The 21,251-nt window shown below is 37.7% G+C and overlaps 1 protein-coding gene across 2 annotated transcripts in view; it reads right to left on the reverse strand.

Moving 5' to 3' along the window:
• Positions 1-21,251, reverse strand: part of SPTLC2 (serine palmitoyltransferase long chain base subunit 2) — an 85,085-nt gene that overhangs the window by 55,487 nt on the left and 8,347 nt on the right. For both annotated transcript variants that reach the window (XM_064486154.1, XM_031454127.2), the window contains exon 2: positions 11,005-11,199. In XM_064486154.1, coding sequence (XP_064342224.1) covers positions 11,005-11,199 — 195 coding nt within the window. The remainder of the gene's footprint in view (positions 1-11,004; positions 11,200-21,251) is intronic.

The following is a 21,251-nucleotide window of genomic DNA, read 5'->3' on the forward strand; positions in this document are numbered from 1 at the left end:
ATCTTTATTGTTTAAGCCTATTTTAGGTGAGTCTTCTAGAAAACATCTTCTATATTGTTTAAAATAAATAGGTACCACCTATTTTAGTGTCTACGCAGGCCTTAAGATCACAGGGTAATATACTATAATAACCAGTGGGATCTAGGCAGCACCCCAAAACCCAACACGTTAATACATCTGCAGGAAAACTATGACTGTTCATACTAAGTGGGATGAATAAGAGCTGAAAGAGCAACCCATCTCTTCAGGTCAGATTTTGCCACCACATGTGTTAAAAAAAAAAAAAAAGCTTTAGTTTTCAGATATTTTAGGACATTGACTGTAGACATGGGATTGTGAACCTTCTGGAAAAATACAGGATGATCATGACAAGTGAAACCGTCCCCCGAGAGTTAACAGAAGCTGACAAATAAGAGAAATTCTTGAACTTTTCTTACAGAACAACAGATAAGGGAATAGATTGCTAAAAACCCTTTGTTTGCAAGCTGTCTTCATTGATTAAAATCACTTTAGTTCTGTTTTTGTTTTTGTTTTTTTCTTTTTTAACTGCATGCCTTCCCAGCTTAAACAGTCCAGTTGTTTCACAGGAACTTGGAGTCAGCTCCTGCCCAGTGTGAGCTGGCTGGGGGCTGGTAGGGACCATCAACCCTAAAACTGAGCCTGGATGTCCAATGAATAGGCTTTTGACATCAGAGGGCTAGAAAACTCTACCCTTAGGTCAAGCTAAGCAATTCCATTTTGAATATGCAAAGCATGTAACCTAGATGTGCAGAACACAGATTACCTCACCTTTTCCCTGTCTCCAGTCACCTTTCTCCATGCCTAAGGCCACGCTGTTTATCCCATAAATACCCTAACACCCTCATCTTCAGGGAGGTGGATCTGAGACTTGTTCTTCCATCTCCTTGCCTGTCTGCCTTGCGGATAAACTCTTAGCTATAAATCCTGGAGTCTCAGCATTTGGCTTGCCGCACACTGGGCAAACAGACCTGGCTCAGTAACACAAGTATTATTCTAGTATTTGCATTTCTATGTAGCACACTAACCCTCTGCATATAAATAAGTTTTGAAAGCTAAACCAAACCAAACCAAACCAAAACAAAACAAAACAAAAAACCGACAAGGGAAAAGGCTGAGTGCTACTACTTAAAGAAGTTGACTTTAAAACAATCGTCCATGTTTAAGAGCAATTCAGGCCAACATAGATGACCTGATACTTTCATATGATGATGAAAAAGATGATGAATAATCACATCAACAGCAACAAGAGTTCCCATTTACTGAGTTCTTACGTCTTGCCAAGTGTTAAACACACGTTTTCTCTTAAATATCTCTGAGTCCTCTTACAGAAGCTACTATTCCCATTTTCAGAAAGGCAAAATGGCTTTCCCAGTTAGAGAACTGGCCAGAAGCAGTGCCAGAAACTGACCCAGGTCTATGCTCCTAACCCCAAGGCCACACTGCCTCCCATTCTATGCTGCTACTAAATCAACTGAAATATTCTCTACAGCAGTCAAAGCACTTTAAGACCACTGGGCTACTGGCCTTCCCACTCCTCTCCTATGTTCTGCCTATGGCTAGCGTGCCTGTGGACACACATGCACACAGAAACAGACATACACACCCATACACACACACACACACACACACACACACACACACGTGTGCGCACAGGAGCCAGAGGCTAAACTTATACTTCCCAGACACTCTTGTGATAGGCTTGTGGCTGTGATGTAGATTCTATCCTTAAGAAGCACACACAAGATCTGGAAGGTAAGGCCACTTTTCTGTACCAGTATAGGAGGCATGCTCCAGCAGATCGTCATGATGGCAGCCCCAGCTAGGCTTTACATTCCACTGCCTACACACCAGCTTTGTGACTGTGGATTGGCTGTGATGGCATCACTTGTAGCACTCATGGCAGGACCACTCCCCTCATCTGAGGTAGCTGCTTAGTTGAGGGGAAGGGAAGGCCCTAACTTCTTATTTCCAGCCCCTTTACAATGTATAAATGCTAATTCTGTTTGCTTGAATAACCTACAGTGATACTGGTTAACTCTACTGAACTTGACTGTTTCAACAGCACATTCACTGTGATTATTTTTGAGAACTAAATATTTAGTAAGTTATTATCTGTATTTTGTAGATTAAAACAAGAAAATGTGTCCAGGTCACACAGGAACTCAGTGATACAGCTGAAACTGAGACACTAGCACTATTCCAAACTGAGCCCTACTTCTAATCCTAGTAAGAATTCTCAGCACCAGTTCTAACTTAACAACTTTAACTTAGTCTAGAATCTAGGGCACAAATCTCAGCATATCAACGGACTAAATTTCTCTCAAAAAGGAGCATTTGAGGCACACAATCACTGCTTTGATGTTTGGATAAAAAGTTTGGCAAACATGCTCAGAAATGTTTCAGGGCCTTCTCAAGATAAAAATGACTTAAAGTTCCATTTCTGACCTACATCTCTGATGCAGGGAAAGAAATGAGGGTAAAGAACTCTAGCAGTCAATACACAGTCTCTAAAGAACGAATCAGAATCATGGAAAAGCTTCACTTCTTTCATTAAAAACTTGGTTAAGTAAAGAAAAATGGGGTAGAACAAATAAACATGTACAAAATGATAGCATATAGTATCTAGATCTTCCTCCTTTAAAATGGCACACTTATTTTAAAAAACAACGTACTCATGCAACTGGACATCAACAGGTAAAAAAAAAAAGAACTTTGATCTAAACCTTACATCTTCTACAAAAATTAACTCAAAACGAATCAGTCTTAAATGTAAAATGTACAACTATAAGACTTTTAGAAAAACCTTCCTTCATTGCTGGTGGGAACGTAAAATGGCACAGCTGTGGTGGAAAAGAGTTTGGTGATTTCCTCAAAAGGTAAAGATTGAACTTCCACAAGACACAGCAATTCCATTTCTAGGAAAACAGCCAAAGGAACCTAAAACAGATATTTAAACAAGTACTTATGTATGAATGTTCACAGCAGCACTATTCACAAGAGCCAACATGTGGGAACAATCCAAATGTTCACCAAGAGATGAACAGATAAAATAAAGTGCAGTATATACATACAATGGAATAGTATTCAACAGCAAAAAGGACTGAAGCATTAACTCATACTACAGTGTGGCTGAATCTCTAAAATATAAGTGAAAGAATCCAGACACAGACAGTCACATACTGTATGATTCCATTTTTACAAACTATCAGGAACAGTTAAGACCATGGACACAGAAAGCAGATTAGGGGTTGCCAGGGAAAGGCTAATGGGAAGTGACTGCTTAATGGGCCTGGGTCTTCTCTGGGGCTGATGAAATGTTCTGGAGCTGGATATGTAGAGGGGATGGTTGCACAACACTGTAAATGTAGTAAATTCTAATGAACTATATACTTAAAAATGGTTAAATTTATGTTATATAATTTTTACCCTCAATAAAAACAAAAACAAAAACAAAAGCAAAACAGTAACCCCCAAAACCCTCTATTAGAAGTTTAATGAAGTAAGAAATAATTCAATCTCAATCCAATCATCCATTTGTTTCCCGAGTTACTAGAAAACAAACAGTGTTTTATTATTTTCAATGACTCTGCCCCTCCCTCCATATAAGAGGCAGCTCCAGGCATACATTAAAACACTCGGTTTCATCTAGTCTTGGCAATTAAACAGGGCAGTCCATGACGTAACACGCGGTACTGCTGAGGACACTGACGTTCACGCACTGAAGGTAAGTGAAATGAGCAGGAGCACAGGCGGGCCCAGCATCAATGCCACTTCAACTAGATTCTGAATCACCCATTCCTTGCCACTAGAATACTAAGTGACCAAAACTTGATTTCTTTATGAGAGATGCCACCCTCGACCCTCCAATAAAAAGTGTACCTCTAATGCTGCTGCCATCAGTGAAGAGGAAATAAGATATGAGAAAGTGAAGGTTCTTAGAAAATACAACTTTTAGATAAATAAAATGTGGATTATCCAGTTCAATAATGGTTTGGAGCAATGACATGCAGAAATCCTCTGTTCAACAAACTATCTTTCTTAACATGAAAAACTGCCCATCAAAGGAGGTAAAAATTTACTGGAAACTAAATAAGCACCACATTAGGGGTAGAGAAGTAAAAGCTGAACATGCAAGTAGCCTGCAGTGCGGGGCAGGCTTAAAAGCAATGGTTGCAAACTCTGAAAAGCTGGTAATGGGGCCATGTGAAGACACATACATCAGTACAGAAAATTGGCTGAATAAGTCTGTTCTTACTCTGTATTCAGACCAGTCTCTCAGCCACAGGGGATTAAGTGAGGTAGATGACCAGAATCCCTAAGGGAATGTTTTACTTAAATTTCAGAAGTCAAAAACCAGGGCCTCACTTTCCTGAAGCCTAGTTTATTTCTCCCAGGTAAAAACAGTTACTTATTATAACGCAGGGAAGCAACATCTTGAGAAGAATAATTCCTATCACAATCTAAATTTAACTTACCAATCACATTTTTATACCTAAGTTTCATTTTTTTACAGATCTATACCATGTCCAGATATCTGCCTTTTTTTCTTTATATTATTAGATTGAATCACATGAAATTATCATTTTAGCAGTTCAAAAATGGTAAAATATTGGCAACTTCATGTGATTCAATGTCATATTTATTGTTTAAAACACAATGAAAGTAGGAAAATATATCCCCACAAACTCGGGACAGGACAAAATACTTTAAACAAAGTACAAAAAGCACCATTCATAAAGGAAGACTGATAAATTTGCTCACTTCAAAAGAACTTCTGTTCATTAAAAGACACCATACAAAGAGTGAAAAGATAAGTCACAAAATGGGGGAAGATAGCTGTAAAATGTCTTCTAAAATACTTAAAAATTTCCTATAAACCACTAAGAAAAAAACAGAAATCCAACAGATAAACAGGGAAAGGATTTTAATTGGCACTTCATGAAATAGAAGCTTCAAATGATGATTAAACATATGCAAATATGCTTAGCTTAATTGGCCAATAGAGAAATGCAAATTAAAACTATGAGATACCAGTCATAAATACAACAGGACTGGCAATATATTTTAAGTCTGACAATTGTAACTGTTGGTAAGAATGTGGAACAATGAGAATTCTCAAACATTGCTGGTAAGTATATAAAACAGTACAATCACTTTCAAAAATAGTCTGGCACTGTCTGGTGAAATCAAACACATGCATACTCTATAACCCATTTATTCCAAGCCTGGAGAAACTCATGGATACAAGCTCAGGAAACACATCAGAACGTTTACAGCAGCTTTATAAGTCACTGACAAAAACTGGAAAAAAAAATAAACAAACCAAAAACCTCAATGTCCACTGACATCAGTGTAGATAAATAAATTGTAGTACACTCTGAGATAAATAGCAACGAAAACAAATAAAGCAGACTTCCACAGCAACATAGCTGAATCCTATGTTAAATATACAAATTAAGGCACAAAAAACATACACAAAGCAAATCCATTTATATAAAGTTCAAAACCAGGCTTAACTAAATTTTATTGTTTATAAATGTTCACACAGGTGATAAAACCATAAAGAAAAGTCAGTACAATGATTATCCCAAGGGAAAGGGATAAGGTATGACAGAGAAGAGGCATATATACATATACACATACATACCACACACACACACAACTTCTTTATCCAATCATCTGTCGATGGACATTTAGGTTGTTTACATATCTTAGCTATTGTAAACAGTGCTGCTATGAACACTGGGGTGCACCTATCTCTTCAAATTAAAGTTTCCTCCAGATATATGCCCATGAGTGGGATTGCTGCATCATATGGTATGTCTATTTTTAGTCTTTTTTGAGGAATCTCCATACTGTTTTCCACAGTGGCTGCACCAACTTACATTCCCAACAACAGTGCAGGAGGGTGCCCTTTTCACCACACCCTCTTCCATGTTTATCATTTGTGGACTTCTTAATCATGGCCATTCTGACTGGTATGAAGTGATATCCTACTATAGTTTCGATTTGCATTTCTCTGATAATTAGTGATACTGAGCATTTTTTCATGTCATGGCTGCTTACTCACATAAGCATTGATTATATCCACATTTGCCTTGTATTAACCTTTCCAGATGTATGTTGCGTATTTGTATATATTTATATATAACCAATGAAGAGGTTAAAAAGTAAGCGTTTTCCAATAAGCCTCAAACTTTTATACAGAAGGAAAAAATATTTTTCACAATATACAATTTACTCTGAAAGTTTAATCTGACAGTTTGTTGAGCCTCCTGGCTCAACAGTGTGTAACCCAATTTACGTAACCTTAACATCTGATCACAAGAAAATCTACTTTATCTAATGGCACTAAGATACTTAACTATCTGGAAAAGATGAGGGTGCTTCAGAACTCTTAGCCACTGAAACTGAAGGCTACACATCTGAAACCTTCTCTTTAAAGACACACTAATGCTGTTTACAAGTTACAACAGTACTGCTGAACTATTTCAAGACATTTGGTGATAATAAACAGAATACTGCCTATTATCAAAGACAGGCTAATAAAACAAAAGTCTATAGTGTTTTGAATTTTTATTGTGGCAACACCTTTTCTAGAGAAGGAAACAACCTCATAAGATATATCTAGAAATAGCCGAAACATGACAAAACTGTTTCAATACTTAAACTAAGAGAATTTGAAAATCCCAAATAATGGAGTCATCTCATGGTTAAAAAGCATTATACGACTAGGAGTATTTATCTACAAACCAACAATGTCATCTTTAGCTTCTTTAAAGAAGACAATTAGGTGAAATAATCTGTGAATAGAAATTAAACTGGTGACTTTAAAATCTTTGAACTGTGGTTAATTAAGAGCTTTCCCTACTGTTCATGTAAGTCATACTACTGTCTGTTCTTTCCTGATTTTAATGTTATAGGCAGGAAGCTACTTCTTTGCTGTTCCTATGACATCAGTGAAAGTATAAAGATTTCAAGATTTCAAAAACACTTGTTTTCCCTAGATCTAAAACTGAGCCATCTGTGTGTTTCTATGTGCATATGTATTCACAAACACACACACACACACACACACACGACTGTGAATATGTCAATTCAAAACTCAGAACTTGTCATTGTTATTATTACCATCACTCACAATACCACTCACATCTTAAACATTTATTGCATGTCTAATATGTGCCAAGTATTCTTCTAGGCACTGGTTATATAGTAGTAAACAGAAAGACAACAATAATCTCTGCTCTTGTGGAATTAATGTTTCGGTAGAAGAAACAGATACTAAACAAGACCAATAAGTACGCTAATAATAAAAAATGCTAATGAAAAGAAAAATCAAACAAGGAAGGAGGATGTAAGATGCTGGAGTCATGCTGAAACTTAGCTGGGGAGGCCAGGGTACAATAAAGAAGGAAGAGGAAGTGAGGGAACCATTCAGGAGACTATCTGGGGGCAGAGCTTTCCTGGCAGGCAAACAGCAAGTGCAATGGCAGTGAGGCAGGAGTATACTTGGTGTGTTCAAGGAACCGCAAAGGGGCCAGCGTGGCTGGAGCAGATGAGTGAGAGGCTTAGCAGTAGGAGACGATGCCTGGGTGCTAGCTGGACACTTTCTGTTAATAGTAACAAAAAAGCAGGTGATTTTTATGGTATGTAAATTATATCTCAATAAAGCTATTTAAAAAAAAAAAAAGATGGCTGCAGTCCTGGGCTCCACACTTACCACAAAACAATGGAAAGCAGAGCTCTTTTTAAACCCACAGAGCCAAAAAAGACAAACCAGTGATTATCCCCCAGCTTAATATATATCAAATAACTATACTACATTAATAGTTTCCAAATATACTGCTAAAATGACAATTATCAGAATATTCTTAGTAAGCTACTTTTTGAAGAAGTGAAGAATAAAATCCTTCCAGGAATTCCTGTTAATGTATTTCAATTGATTTCCTCCTTTGTGTCTTGAAAATTATATATCAGGATATGGACATATCTCTTCTCAATAGCTTATCCGTCCCATTTCTGAATATTTGATCATGAACAAACTATAGAGGCAAAATGTTAAAGTTTAGTAAGTGTGTGGTAACAACCTACTATAATTTATTCCCTAGATTCCAAGGTATTTCCTATCTAGATATTAGAAATGTTTTATTAATTCAAGCTTTCACTGTAGCTGTCACATACATGTTTCTGAACTACTAGCTTCATCTCACATAAAAAAGATACCAAAGAATGAGGGAAAACACTATTCTCATCCAAAATACCACCAATAATGGATGATCAAGCAGGAAAGAATCCCAATAGCTTTATGCAATTTATATAACAGAACAAACTTACGCTAACTCATCTTTATCAGCAGGACCAAATAGCAAAAGTTAAAAATAGGCTCTCTTTCATAATACAATGAGGAAGAAAATAAGGATGTGGCTATGAACACCACTCGCTCAGTGAAATAAGGAAGCAGCAACACTGTATTTGCATTGTATGATCCTAAGCAAGCGCTGTCCCTCACCTCTTTCCGGTGTAACACTCTAAAATTTGCCCATCCCTCTTACCCAGCATCAGAAAACAAAAGCGATCTACCATAAGGCTAAATGATCCTTCCTTTCCTTCTAAAAGCTGAATTTTTATAAGAAAATGGCAGAATTCAGCTGTTTTAACTGCTAATGTTATCTACTGTGAAAACCCTATTGAAATGAATTTGGGTAAATTAGTGCAGTCCTTCTCTAAACAAACTGTAGAGGCAAATGTTCCCCTCTGTCCCATCTATTTCCTCCTATTACTTCCTTCAAGAATTATTTCCAGATTAACTCTATGTTATTCAGTTTACTTTTTTGTTCTACATCTGCCTACAATTCAAGTGCTCTTTACCTGTATAGTGCTTTGCAAAGGCCTGTAATTTTGAAGTGTTTGTTTCCTCAACAAAATCAGAAACTACTTAAGAAAATGTGTTCCAGTTCTTTCATACAAAGTTAAGTACATACAGGCAGCCCCAATACTTAGTCAATCTACCCTCTGGAAACGTGAAACAAGCTCCAAAGACAATGTGCTCATTCACAAAGGAATTCAGATACATCCTCATCGGTTCATTCACTCGTTCATCACACTCTGACAGAGGACCAGCTGTGCAAACTCGCTCCCCTGCTCATAAACTGCCCAGGACTCCCCAATGCTGCCAACCATTCAAAACAGAATTTCTCATACATCTACATTCCAGGTTCTCCCACACATTCCTTGTGCCTTCGCCTACACTATCCCCTCAGCCAGTGATGCTCTCTACACCACAATCAGCACGCCTCCAATCCTACCTCTACATGCCAATTATTAGGTCTCTACAGCATATAGACACTATGACAGGTCTCAGTAGATAAAGATTTTCTAGTCTGAATATGTCAATAAAACTTTAGCTCCCATCGGTCACAACCACTAGCAACTCGGTCCAGTAGGAAGATGTTGGCTTGTACACAAAACCATATAACACAGTAAGTATATGGTAAGCTAGTAACTTATAGTAAGTAAGCCATACTTGAGGGAATATAAAAAAATCAACATATGGTGGATGCATTCTAGCCAAGAAAGTCTATTTGGGATGTAAAGGGGTAGAAAAAAAGGTGAATCAAAGAAATTTAAAAATCTATTCTTGTTTTCAATGATGAAAATTGTTTGGCCTACTTGACTGACTTCTGAATGTAGGGCTTTGCTTTCAATAGGTATGCAAAAAATATGTTCTTAATGAAATGAACTTGTAGGCATTTCAGGACAATGAGGAGGATGGTCGACTTGTGGTACTGGGGCTGGGAAGGGTGCAGAATGGCTGAGATGAGAGATGACCGCCTGGATCCTCAGTTCTCCCAGTTTCAGAATCCTCAGTCCATTGATTGGTTTGGCTTCCCAGTAGCTGCTGAGGGCCTTTGGAGCTTGTTTCACGTTTCCAGAGGGTAAACTGACTAAGTATTGGGGCTGCCTGTATGTACTTAACTTTGTATGAACCACTGATTGGTTTGGCTTCCCAGTAGCTGCTGAGGTCCTTTCCTTTCCCATATTTCTTGATGTCCTCTTCCCTCGCCCACCATCACATCTCTGCCATCCATTCCCAGTGTTTACTGGCTCCTCTCTCAGGGCTGACAGTGCTGCCACCACATCTGCCTCTCTCCTCTAACATCTTACAAAAGTGAGAGGCATTGTGGACAAAAGATATCTAACTTTCCGATCTCTTCTCTAGTACACTCCCCAGGCTGGAAGATAACTTCTTCATACTTCACATTCCAAGAACAAACAAGTTTGGCTTTCATAAAATCAGGCACTTTTCACCCAAATTCTATTTATTTTTTGAATAGGTAGTACATGTATATTGCACAAAACTCTAGAGGCACAAAATGGTACACACAGAAAAGTGCAGTGAAGTGAATGAGGCCCTCCTCCCCAGAGACAACCATTATCATCTCTGTTTACCATTACTAAAGCAAGATTGTTTTCCAGGGAAACAGCAGCTCAGCCACATTCTGTTTCAGGGCTTGTTTGTTTGGGGAGAAGAGGTGATCTGTGAATCACATGTGTACGTAAATTGTGTCTATGAGAAAACGCATCATGAGTTCTAAAGAACACAATCTTTTCAGAAGACTGTGGACACATCTTGGGATACAGCATGGTATTGAGAAAAACATGGCTTCTGACTCTTCACAGACGTATGTCCACATACCAGCTTTAACACTAGGCTTCTTGGGAAACATTACTTACCCTGTAAATTTCAGCTTTCTTATCCATAAGATAAGAATAGAGTCTTGTGATGATTAAATTAAAATAGGCTAAATGCTTTGATTTCTCCACACCTTTATGCTTGTTTTCAGCTTTCTTTGTGGAATGTTTTCATTTAGCTGCATCTAGAATATTTTTATTTTAACATGTACCCAAATTTCTAAAGAAAAAAAAAGTGAGTGAAAAAAAGGCTTCCATTTACAGAATCAAAGATTCTCTAACAATTACCTGTTGTTCTTCTCTTTCTGTTGCATGGTGACACTTTTCAATTCTCCAGTGCCTCAAGAAATCTCGAAGATATCCAAAGAGAGTGAGCACACCATACCCCACATAAGTCAGCACAGCAACCAGCATTGGCGTTTCTTCAAAAGCTTCGTTAAATGGTCTTTTATATAGTCCTCCATTTTGTGTAACATGATGGATCTAAAAGGAAGGTTAACAATGTTTATTTCAGTCATGGTAAGAAAACACTACTACTTAAAATCTAAGTCCTTACAGATTCACATAACTATAACTTCAGAATTTTCCAAGTAATTGTCAAAAAAATCCACTAAGATTTAAGCAGGGCACATTTTTTTCCAATGGAAATAAGTTATAAGTTATATATATTTCAGATGAACAGCAAAGAAAAACAGAGGGAGAAGGACCAAGAACAATGTGTAACACTGATTTCTATCATTTGATTTTATGAAACAGATCCTAAAATGCCATAGTTGGAGAAGGTATAATTTCCTTTGTTCTAATGAAGAATATAAAAAATATGTCAACAAAGAGAAAGCCTACCCTGAAAATAGTACATTAACATACAAATAATCAAAAGTAAATTCAGTTTTAGAATACAATACAATAATTTATAAATGTTTCACTGCTATATATTCTTAAAGCCATCCAGCCATCGCATTCCTAATAATTATCAGCACTAGGCCCCTATGGAAACAAGCGGTTTATATTAGCCTTTGTTGTCAGTGGTAACACAAATTAACCATGCACAAAAGTAAAAGGCTTACATAAGAGTGGTCCAGCACTGCATAAAAGTGGGAAAACAGGGAAATCTAACACAGGGGAAAAATTGATAGAGTGATCAGTAACAGTCAGGAAATCATTCTGTCCCCCTTCATCTTGACCTGATAACTATTTCCAAACATTGTAAGATTATCCCCCATTTCATCTTCAGGGATAACCAAATTTTAATATACAAACACCAAGCTACTGTACTTCAGATCTCATAGCTGAAAGCTTTTTACTCTTTGGTCAATTTTAGCGGAAATCTTGTTCTACAGAAAAATTGCACTGAAGAACTTTGTGCCTTAAATTTAATCTTAACTTTGAAACAACCAACTGCAGAGAGGATGGTCAATCACAATTTACCAGGAATGTATTTTCAATTGAGCACCGTACTGAAGTTACAAATTTATTTCCAAAGGAATAAAAGAGCCTTTCTTGGCCTCTCAGGCAACCTGATCCAAGGGCTAAATATATTTCAGAATATTGTATCCTGGTGATGTTAGTTTGGGGAAGGCTATTTGAATGTGACAAGTTAGAACAGTCTGGAAAGAAACTTGTATTTGACAAAGGAAAGATATTTGGATAGGAATGATACTTGGAATCTGTTGGTACGGATTCAATCTGATGACCTAAGAAAGTCTGAAAACTATTCGTAAAACTGGCTCATGTCTTCATTAACCTCTTCCCCAAAGTGGTGGAAGTCTGTGTTAATATTTCCTGCTTAAATTTTTATGCAGTAGCAAGATTGTTATGTATTTAGAACAGAATGGCTGAAAATGAGCCAATAGCTAGATAGAAACTTGTTTAAAAATTAACAATATAACATGTAAGCAAGCTATTAAGCTGGACAAAACAAAATCAAAAGCACTTAAAACAAGAAAAATGACATTTGGATCATCTTTTCAAAAACATATCTCAAAATATTTTGCCATACAAACACTGTGTTTAATACCAGTATCTAACTCTCCTTAACTCTGAAATTGTTTAAACTATTTTCTCTCAACTGAGCATACTAGTAAAAATGCAATTTCAGCACTCCCAAGTTTCTAACAAATGTGTGGCAGATTTATGTCAGGCATGCTGTGGGTGGATCTCTTTAAAAAGATATCTGCTTTAGTTCAGACACACCCAAAACAGCAGGACCAAGAAAATTCATACAGTTGGCTTAACTGTCTAGGAAGGAGGAAGTTAAATCACTGGTTTGCTATCAAATATTGTGTGATTCTACCACAGCCTCATTCAATTCAATTAAATACATTTTAAGGAACTGAGATGCAACTATGAAGTAGCTTTTATAATGTGGCTTCAGTCAAAGCAGATCTCACTGATCATTCGCAGGTCAGAATGGACAGGTCAACTGATATGCAAACTTCTGACAGGTGAAAAAGCCTTAGGACTCAGAGAAAAGAAAATTACTGGATCTTCAAGTACAGATGCTAATTTAATCTGGAACATGATTCAAATAAAAATAATGGTATTACCATCCAATATATGTATAATAGTTCATGAGGGAAAGCACCATGCTTATTTCACTCACTGCACATCTAGCACTCAGGATAGTATTTATTAAGTGCTAACAAATAGGAAGTACTCAACAGTGCCCTTTTATTACAATTAGGATTACAGAAAGTGACACCTTATAGGAACTCAATAAATACTTGTTGAATGGATGAAAATGCACACTATGCGCTTTGCTGTCATAGAAGAGATTAAGTTACAGTAATTACACAATTAATATTAGGACATTCTAGAACCCAGATCTGACATCTTCTAGTTTCAACTGGATTGGAGATCAAATTCACTCTAAACAAAACATGGGCTACAAACCCTTACAGCATATTTCATATTCTGGATTCACCGTGCAAGAGGGCTCTTAAGAGGCCTTTGAGTCATTCTAATTGGAGAATTTGTCAGCAAGGCAATCAAGAAAAATATTAGCAATCACTCCCTCCAGGTTAAAAAAAACAGGTATCAGTCTGTTCACATTAAGCAGACAAGAGTGTGACACTATGCCAGTATTATTAATCAAGGGAAATTTAAGAACTCCAAAGACCAAGATTGAACAGTAATATTTTTTCCAGAAAATGAAAAAGAAAAAAAAGTTCAAAGGAAGAAAAAATTTTGAGTCAAGACTATAAGCACACACCATAAAACACATTACAGGACAAGGGGAGGGCAAACTAATAAGACATTTTGTTTAGACACCTTATAGGCTGTCAACCATATTTATTAAGTAGCTGAAAAGGCACTCTTAGCCAAAGCAAGATGGGAAAGTATAATCAAAAGGTAAACCAGGGGGGAGGGTACAGCTCAAGTGGTAGAGTGCATGCTTAGCATGCACGAGGTCCTGGGTTCAATCCCCACTACCTCCACTGAAAACCAAAAAAATAAACCTAACTACCACTCCCCTGCAAAAAAAAGACAAAAGATTTTAAAGATAAACTATAAATATAATATACATGCAATAAAATCATCTGGAAGGAGACACAAAAAAAACTGGAGTGGCAAGTAGGGTGGGGGAAAGAAGCACACCTCCTACTTAAACCCCTCTGAACCAATTTGATTTTTTATCTTTAACAAAGAATATATATTACTGAAATTCCTTTTTTTTTAATGTTTAAACTGAATTTGCTCACTGATTTTACTCACTGTTTGGACTAAAATAGTTAATAAAAGCAACATATGCCTCTCCTCCAAACCTCAGGTCATCTCACAGTATCTACACTCTCTCTAAAGGGTTCTCATCTACTTTTAGTTCTCAAATAGATGATACATGCTGATGAGTACAAATCTACATTTCAATTTTACCCCAGAACTCTGTATTTTCATTTCTACCTTTTATATACTTCCACTTAGACATCCCAAACTCAGTTAGTCTAAAGCTGAATTTGTCTCACCATCCTTACTCCTCCCTCAATAAACCTTATCTTCCTCCTGTATTAACTACCTGGGTAACATCATCACCACCCAGTCTAACCAGTCTCCCAAGCTGGGAGTCATCTTGAGCCCCATCTTATTTTCTGGCTTCATTCTAGAACGAGTAATGAATTTCTATGCCTTAGTTCAAAACCGTCTTGCGGGGCACCAGGGAATTTTAAGGAGGCTAGAAATGTTCTATACTTGGAGAGAAGTATTAGGTACACACAGCAAACACACAGGTGAAAAAGCATGGAGCTATACACTCAGCACATTTTATGTACTTAACTGAATGTATGTTACTCAATTAGAAACAAACAAACAAAAACAACAACAAAAAAACACCTCAATGCCTTCATGGACCCACTGCAACATCCTCCACCCCATCTGGTCTCCCTCATACGAAGACCCTCCCCACACTCCAATTATTCTTCCAGTCACATCAAACTTCTTGCTATAAACTTTCCAACATTTATCCTCCTCTAGGAGTGAAAAGTCTTCTAATGGTGATAAGTCAGTAAATAATGTCCAGTACAGAAAAGTCAAGAAGCAGTAGTATAAGCATGTTAGTGAGATGTATGGAAGTAAACACCAAAAGAATCTGCTAAAATAGAAAGTAGTGCTTCTGAAGACAGAGAAAAGGGATAGAAGAGAGCAGGAGATTGATGTGTATTTCATAACAAGCCTGGTGGAATATCTGATGAAAGCCACAAGCTACAGGTAAGAGGGTGTTGGAAATTCTTAGATCCTACAGGACTGGACCACAGACCTATTTGGCTAGGAACATGAGCTATCTTCAAGACAAGGAAAGACTAACTCCAAAGGTGATTCAGAGTTCATGAGGGTTCCCACTTCAGTTTCAAATGGCGTGGGGGAAGGGGGAACCATTACCTCAGATTCAACAGGAAAGAGGAGCCTCAGGGCAGCAGCCTGAAGCATAAGAGGTGGGAAGAAGCAACTCCCGCCCCAATGGGTCCAGAGAGCAGAACATCAAACCAAAGAAGATTATTCTTGATGCTTAAAGTTCCCATGGAATCTGCCTTGCCAAATTTTGGACTTGGTTGGGACTCATCACCCCCTTTTCCTTCTGATTTCTCCCTTTAGGAATGGAAATGTCTTTCCTCGGCCTGTTCCACCATTATATTTTAAAAGCACATAACTTATATGGTTTCACAGGTTCACAGCTGGAGAGGAATTCTGTCTCAGCGAGTTTCACTCATATCAGATTTAGAAGATATTTAGATAAGATTTTGAACTTTAGACTTGAGAGTTGATACTGAAATGAGCTAAGACTTTGGGGGCTGTTGGGTGAAATGAACATAGTTTGCATGCAAGGACATGATTTGGGGGAGGGCCACAGGCACAATATTATAGACTGTGTGTGTCTCTGCCCCGACTCATATGCTGAAGCTCCAAACCCCCACTGTGAGGGTATCTGGAGGTTGGGCTTTGGGAGGTAATTAGGTTTAGGTCATGAGGGTGGAACCCTCTTAATGTGATCAATGCCCTTATAAGAAGAGAAGGCAGAGATCTCCACTGAGGAAAGGCCATGTGAGCACGCTAGAGAAAGCGGCCGTCTACAAGCCAGGAAGAGGGTCCTCACCAAGAACTGAACCTGTCAGCACCTTGATCTTGGACTTCCCAGCCTCCATAAGAGTGAGAAATAAATGCCTGCTGTTTAAGCCACCCTATCTATGGCACTTTGTTACAACAGCCTGCACTAAGACAGAGGTAAAGGGACATAATGCATACAACCTACTTTCAACTGTTTCAGGAAAACTAAGTGTGAGTGTGTGTGTGTGTAGACAGAGAATAATGGGGAATTTTCTTCATGAACCATTTGTGAGTCAGTTGCAGTTATAAAGTACCTTTATCTTTTAATACTTCAGTGTGTATTTCTAAAAACAAAGACATTCTCTTAACTACAGAACAATTATCAAAATCAGGATATTGCTAGCATACTAGTATCTAGTCTATAGACTTTATTTAGATTTCACTAACTGTCTTAACATTGCCCTTTATAGCAAAAGAAAGTCCTGGATCATGCGTTGCATTCTGTCTCTTTAGTTTCAGAAAAGTAAGTTTTCATTACACTGTAAAATGACTTAGAAGAATGATCTGAGCAGAGGTTTCAGGAATCCCATGAAAGGACACTAAGCAACTATGTAATGATGCAAAAATGGGGAAGCATTTGTTGGAAAAAAGAGGCTTACAGTTCTGATATGAATTCAAAATCACATAAGCATGAGTTTTTTAAAGCAAATAAACACATTTTTTGGTTTTGTTGAACATGACAGTAGGATGACTGAACCTGCCTTATCACCACAGAACCTCCCCACCTGGTAGACAGCTGGGGACATCATTAAAAAATTAATGTCCAATATGAACCACCCATTATGCTTCAGCAATCAAAGGATTGTTATGCCTTTTCCTTTAAATGAACCCTATTCATTTCCAGCCTTATGCTGTGCTGTTCCTTAAAATCGGTTCTGCTGAAATGGTCTTTTCTTGGAATGTTACTGAAATGTACTAGCTTCTCCCTCCTGCATACCACACATACTAGAGAAAACAGTTTGCAGCTTTATGCCCATAACACAAGCTATGTCACACTCTGAACATATTTCCAGAAGTGTCCTCTTTTGTTGGCAGGCAAATTTTGAAAAGTAGGGAGTCCACATTTTTTTTCTTGCAATCAGGATAAATTCCCTAATTTTTGTCGACAAGTATCTCATAGGAATGGACTGAAAAGTGCTTCCAAAGCTAGCTGTAAAACAGACCTATATTTTGATGTTACTATATCCCTATTGAAAACTCAAAAATGCAGACCTCCAAGTATACATGCACTGGAAGACTTCAGTCAGTGGCACCCTGTGCACTCTGGGCAGTGATGTTCTGCACAGGAGTTACTGTTCTCACTTGCCACCACACATCTGGAGCACTTTCCTGTCTCTTGATAAGCATCAGGGTATGACAGACGGATGTAAGTCAGGAGATCTGAGTACAAGTGCAGCTCTGCCACAAATTCCACATCTTCATCTGAGCCCTCTTCCACCTCTAACATGGTCTGGGCCTGTAACACCATGCCCTCCACTCTGGGTTTGTAGTGCAACTTGGTTCGTGTTAATTTTCCTTCTCTGGGAGTACTCCCTGATACATACGGGTGGACCCCTGGTAATCATTTCTGTGCAAAATGACCGATTTCCTGGATCACAGGTAGGCACCTGTGCCAAAATGAACCCAACAACCCTTTCTCATGAGAATTTAAAATTTCAGTGGGGAGGAGTCCGTAGGTCACTGGACCCCAGCGTCCCACAGAAAAGGTCCATAAACTCCTGTTACTGAGGTCTCAAGTGCTGCGCTGTTTCCTGTCCTTTTTGTCTTTTCTAAGTTGTTCATCAATTTCTTCCCACTCTTTTCTTGGCAATAAGTCACATTTTGGTTTAGCTAGAGTCAGTTGCTAAAACTGAAAGAAACTGAACAGATACAGATTCTATGTTAAAGTCTCTTAGAACTTCTTTTCTGTACTTACTGAATTCACATGTTGGCATGGCCTGCAAACATTTAGGGCTTTAGCAGATTTTCAAAAATGACTCCCAACTTTGTCAATTTTGTGCATTTGGAATATTATTTACTATCTTACTTCAGATAAGGGGTATCTTGTTCAAAATTATAAGTAGGTACTTCTGTATATTAAGAGACATCAGATTCTAACTGCCTACTATAACTAACCTCTTCCCAGGTTCTCATTAATATCTAGGTAGACAAAAAAAAAAAAAAAAAAAAAAGCCAGGACTAGTATTCTGTTGCCCTTAAAAAAGGGCAACAGAAGACCACAAATAAAAATTCAGACAGTATTTGTCTGCTAATAAGTTCGTCTAACTAGAGAACATGCTCATCATCATTAAACAAGACTCCTTCATGCTTTCATGTAGAAAAATCACAAACCAAAAGGGAAGTAACAGATTATTTAATACAAGATTTGAAGAAAATTAATTGTTTAAAAGAAAAAAAAAAAACTCTAGTTGGAGCTTTTCCTCATACCATACTGAAGAGACAGCTAACTGGTTCCCTGTAAACATTCTCTTTTATGTCCCTATAGTAACAGACTCTCAGTTTTAGCCAGGTTCATGGCTACCCAGCTAGAGTCCACATTTCCCAATCTCTCTTGCAGCTAGAGGTAGCCACATGAGGAAATTCTGGCCAAAGGAAGTGAACAGAAATGATGGGTACCACGGCTGGATTACATCCTTTAAAACAGTGACTGCTTTCCCTTCACTTCTCTTTCCCTCAGCCTGTGGCCTAGAATGTAGATGTGGTGGAAGATGCCAACTAAAGACAACATCCTCAAAGACTGCAGGACAGCGAAGAAGATGCCTTGTAACCTTCCTACCCAGGACCACCTGTCCATGTCCAGACTTCACAAAGAAAAATCATTTCTATTTTGTTTGAACTACCTTATGTAAATGTCATATTTGTAACAACAAAACCAAAAAATTAAAAAACAATATTCAGATAAATGCTGGAGAAGGTGTGGAGAAAAGGGAACCCTTCTACACTGCTGGTAGGAATGTAGTTTGTGCAGCCATTATGAAAAACAGTATGGAGATTCCTCAAAAAACTAAAAATGATCCAGCAATCCCACTCCTGGGCATACATCTGGGAGGAACTCTAATTTGAAATGATTCATGCACCCCAATGTTCACAGCAACACTATATACAATAGCCAAGACATGGAAGCAACCTAAACATCCATCGACAGATGACTAAATAAAGAAGCTGTGGTATATTTATACAGTGGAATACTACTCGGCCATAAAAAAGAATAAAATAATGCCATTTGCAGCAACATGGATGGACCTGCAGATCATCATTCTAAGTGAAGCAAGCAAGAAAGAGAAAAAAAAAAAAGTACCATATGATATCACTCATGTGTGGAATCATTAAAAAAAAAAAAAGGAAGAAAAAAGAGGACGCTTATGAACTCATCTACAAAACAGAAACAGACTTGCAGACACAATAAACAACTGTATGGTTACCAGGGGAAAGAGAGTGGGAAGGGATAAATTTGGGAGTTTGAGATTTGTAAATGTTAACCACTATATATAAAAATGGATTAAAAAAACTTCTTCTGTATAGCACAGGGAACTATATTCAATATCTTGTAATAAACGTTAATGAAAAACTATATGAAAATAAGTATGAATATATATGCATGACTGGGACATTATGCTGTATGCTAGAAATTGACACATTGTAACCATTAATACTTCAATTAAAAAAAAAATTGAGACTTCTGCTTCCAAGCTGGAGTTAAAAGGTAGAGGCAAGCCATCATTTTCCCAGAAAAACTAGATAAAACTATATAGATTACTCAAAACAAGAAATAGTTTTAAAGACATTGGAAAATTGTCTTCTGTGCAAAGAGGACAAGACGAACTAAAATTCCAGAGAAGGAAGAACCTTTCCTTAGTGAGATGAAATTGCTTGTCATTTTCTCTCCTCATACTATTGCAGTTTGAGCATAACTGGACTTGCCACAGGCAGAAGAACTTTACAAAAGAAAGAAAAAAACAGCAGAGTTTATAACAGCTGTATATGTTGGTGTGAAGAGGTCCAGATACGTGGCCAGTTTTCTGCAAAGGACCAAGTGCTGGAGAAACGGGGGAGATGGACTAAAATGGTGACTTCAAATCAACTACAATCTTACAATGCTTAGAGGTAAAGTCATATTAGAGGGAGGGGCCTGCAACAAACACACAGTGGATCCCAGCCTTGAGACAGTGTACTCACTAGAGTGGACTGAGTATATCTAAAACCTCCGCGAAGCCCCACCCAGCTCAATCCCTGGTTGGATGGAGGTGCTCGGGCCCTCTCCATATCCTGAGAGAGCAAAAGGCAAAAACAACACTGACTTTAGTCTCTGCAGGTCCTTCTTACATAACATCCATCAATCAATCAAAAACTTCTGCTTTCCCAGGAGGCTGGCAGAGGGTATGAGCATGACTGAAAGAGAGAAGGCACAGCACACAGTAAGTAGTCTACATTGTTGCCTTGTATTTCAGTACTTCCAGCCTTGGGAAATCTCTCACACCTTGATACCTCTCTTTAATTTCATGTCCCCAGAAATGGATTCCTCCTGTGTAGTTTTTTTTTTAACATTTCTAAAAACCGCAAAAATATTTTTTCAGACATCAAAGATTCTCCTGAGAACCCAGAACCCCCTTTCTACCAAGGAGCTCAAAATCATCATAATCATCTCATCCTTTTCACTAATTCAACAAATGTTTCATTTCTATCTATATGTCAAAAAGTGTACATTGTATTTGGTAATACAGATAAGAGATATTCCTTCAAATCTTCAAGAATTCTGCAAGGTTATTATTATTATTTTTTTTTTTAGAGAAAAAGGATGCAAAGATCAACATGAGTTTTGCAATAAAAGAGAACAAGGAAACTATTTTAAAGGATACTGTGTAAAGGGACTTATCCATAAACATGCAGGATGAAAACTGTACACAGAGATGCACTTCTGTTACAAGTGATTCTCAAGTTGT

Source organism: Camelus dromedarius, chromosome 5 (genome assembly GCF_036321535.1).
Source record: "Camelus dromedarius isolate mCamDro1 chromosome 5, mCamDro1.pat, whole genome shotgun sequence".
Classification (NCBI taxonomy): domain Eukaryota; kingdom Metazoa; phylum Chordata; class Mammalia; order Artiodactyla; family Camelidae; genus Camelus; species Camelus dromedarius.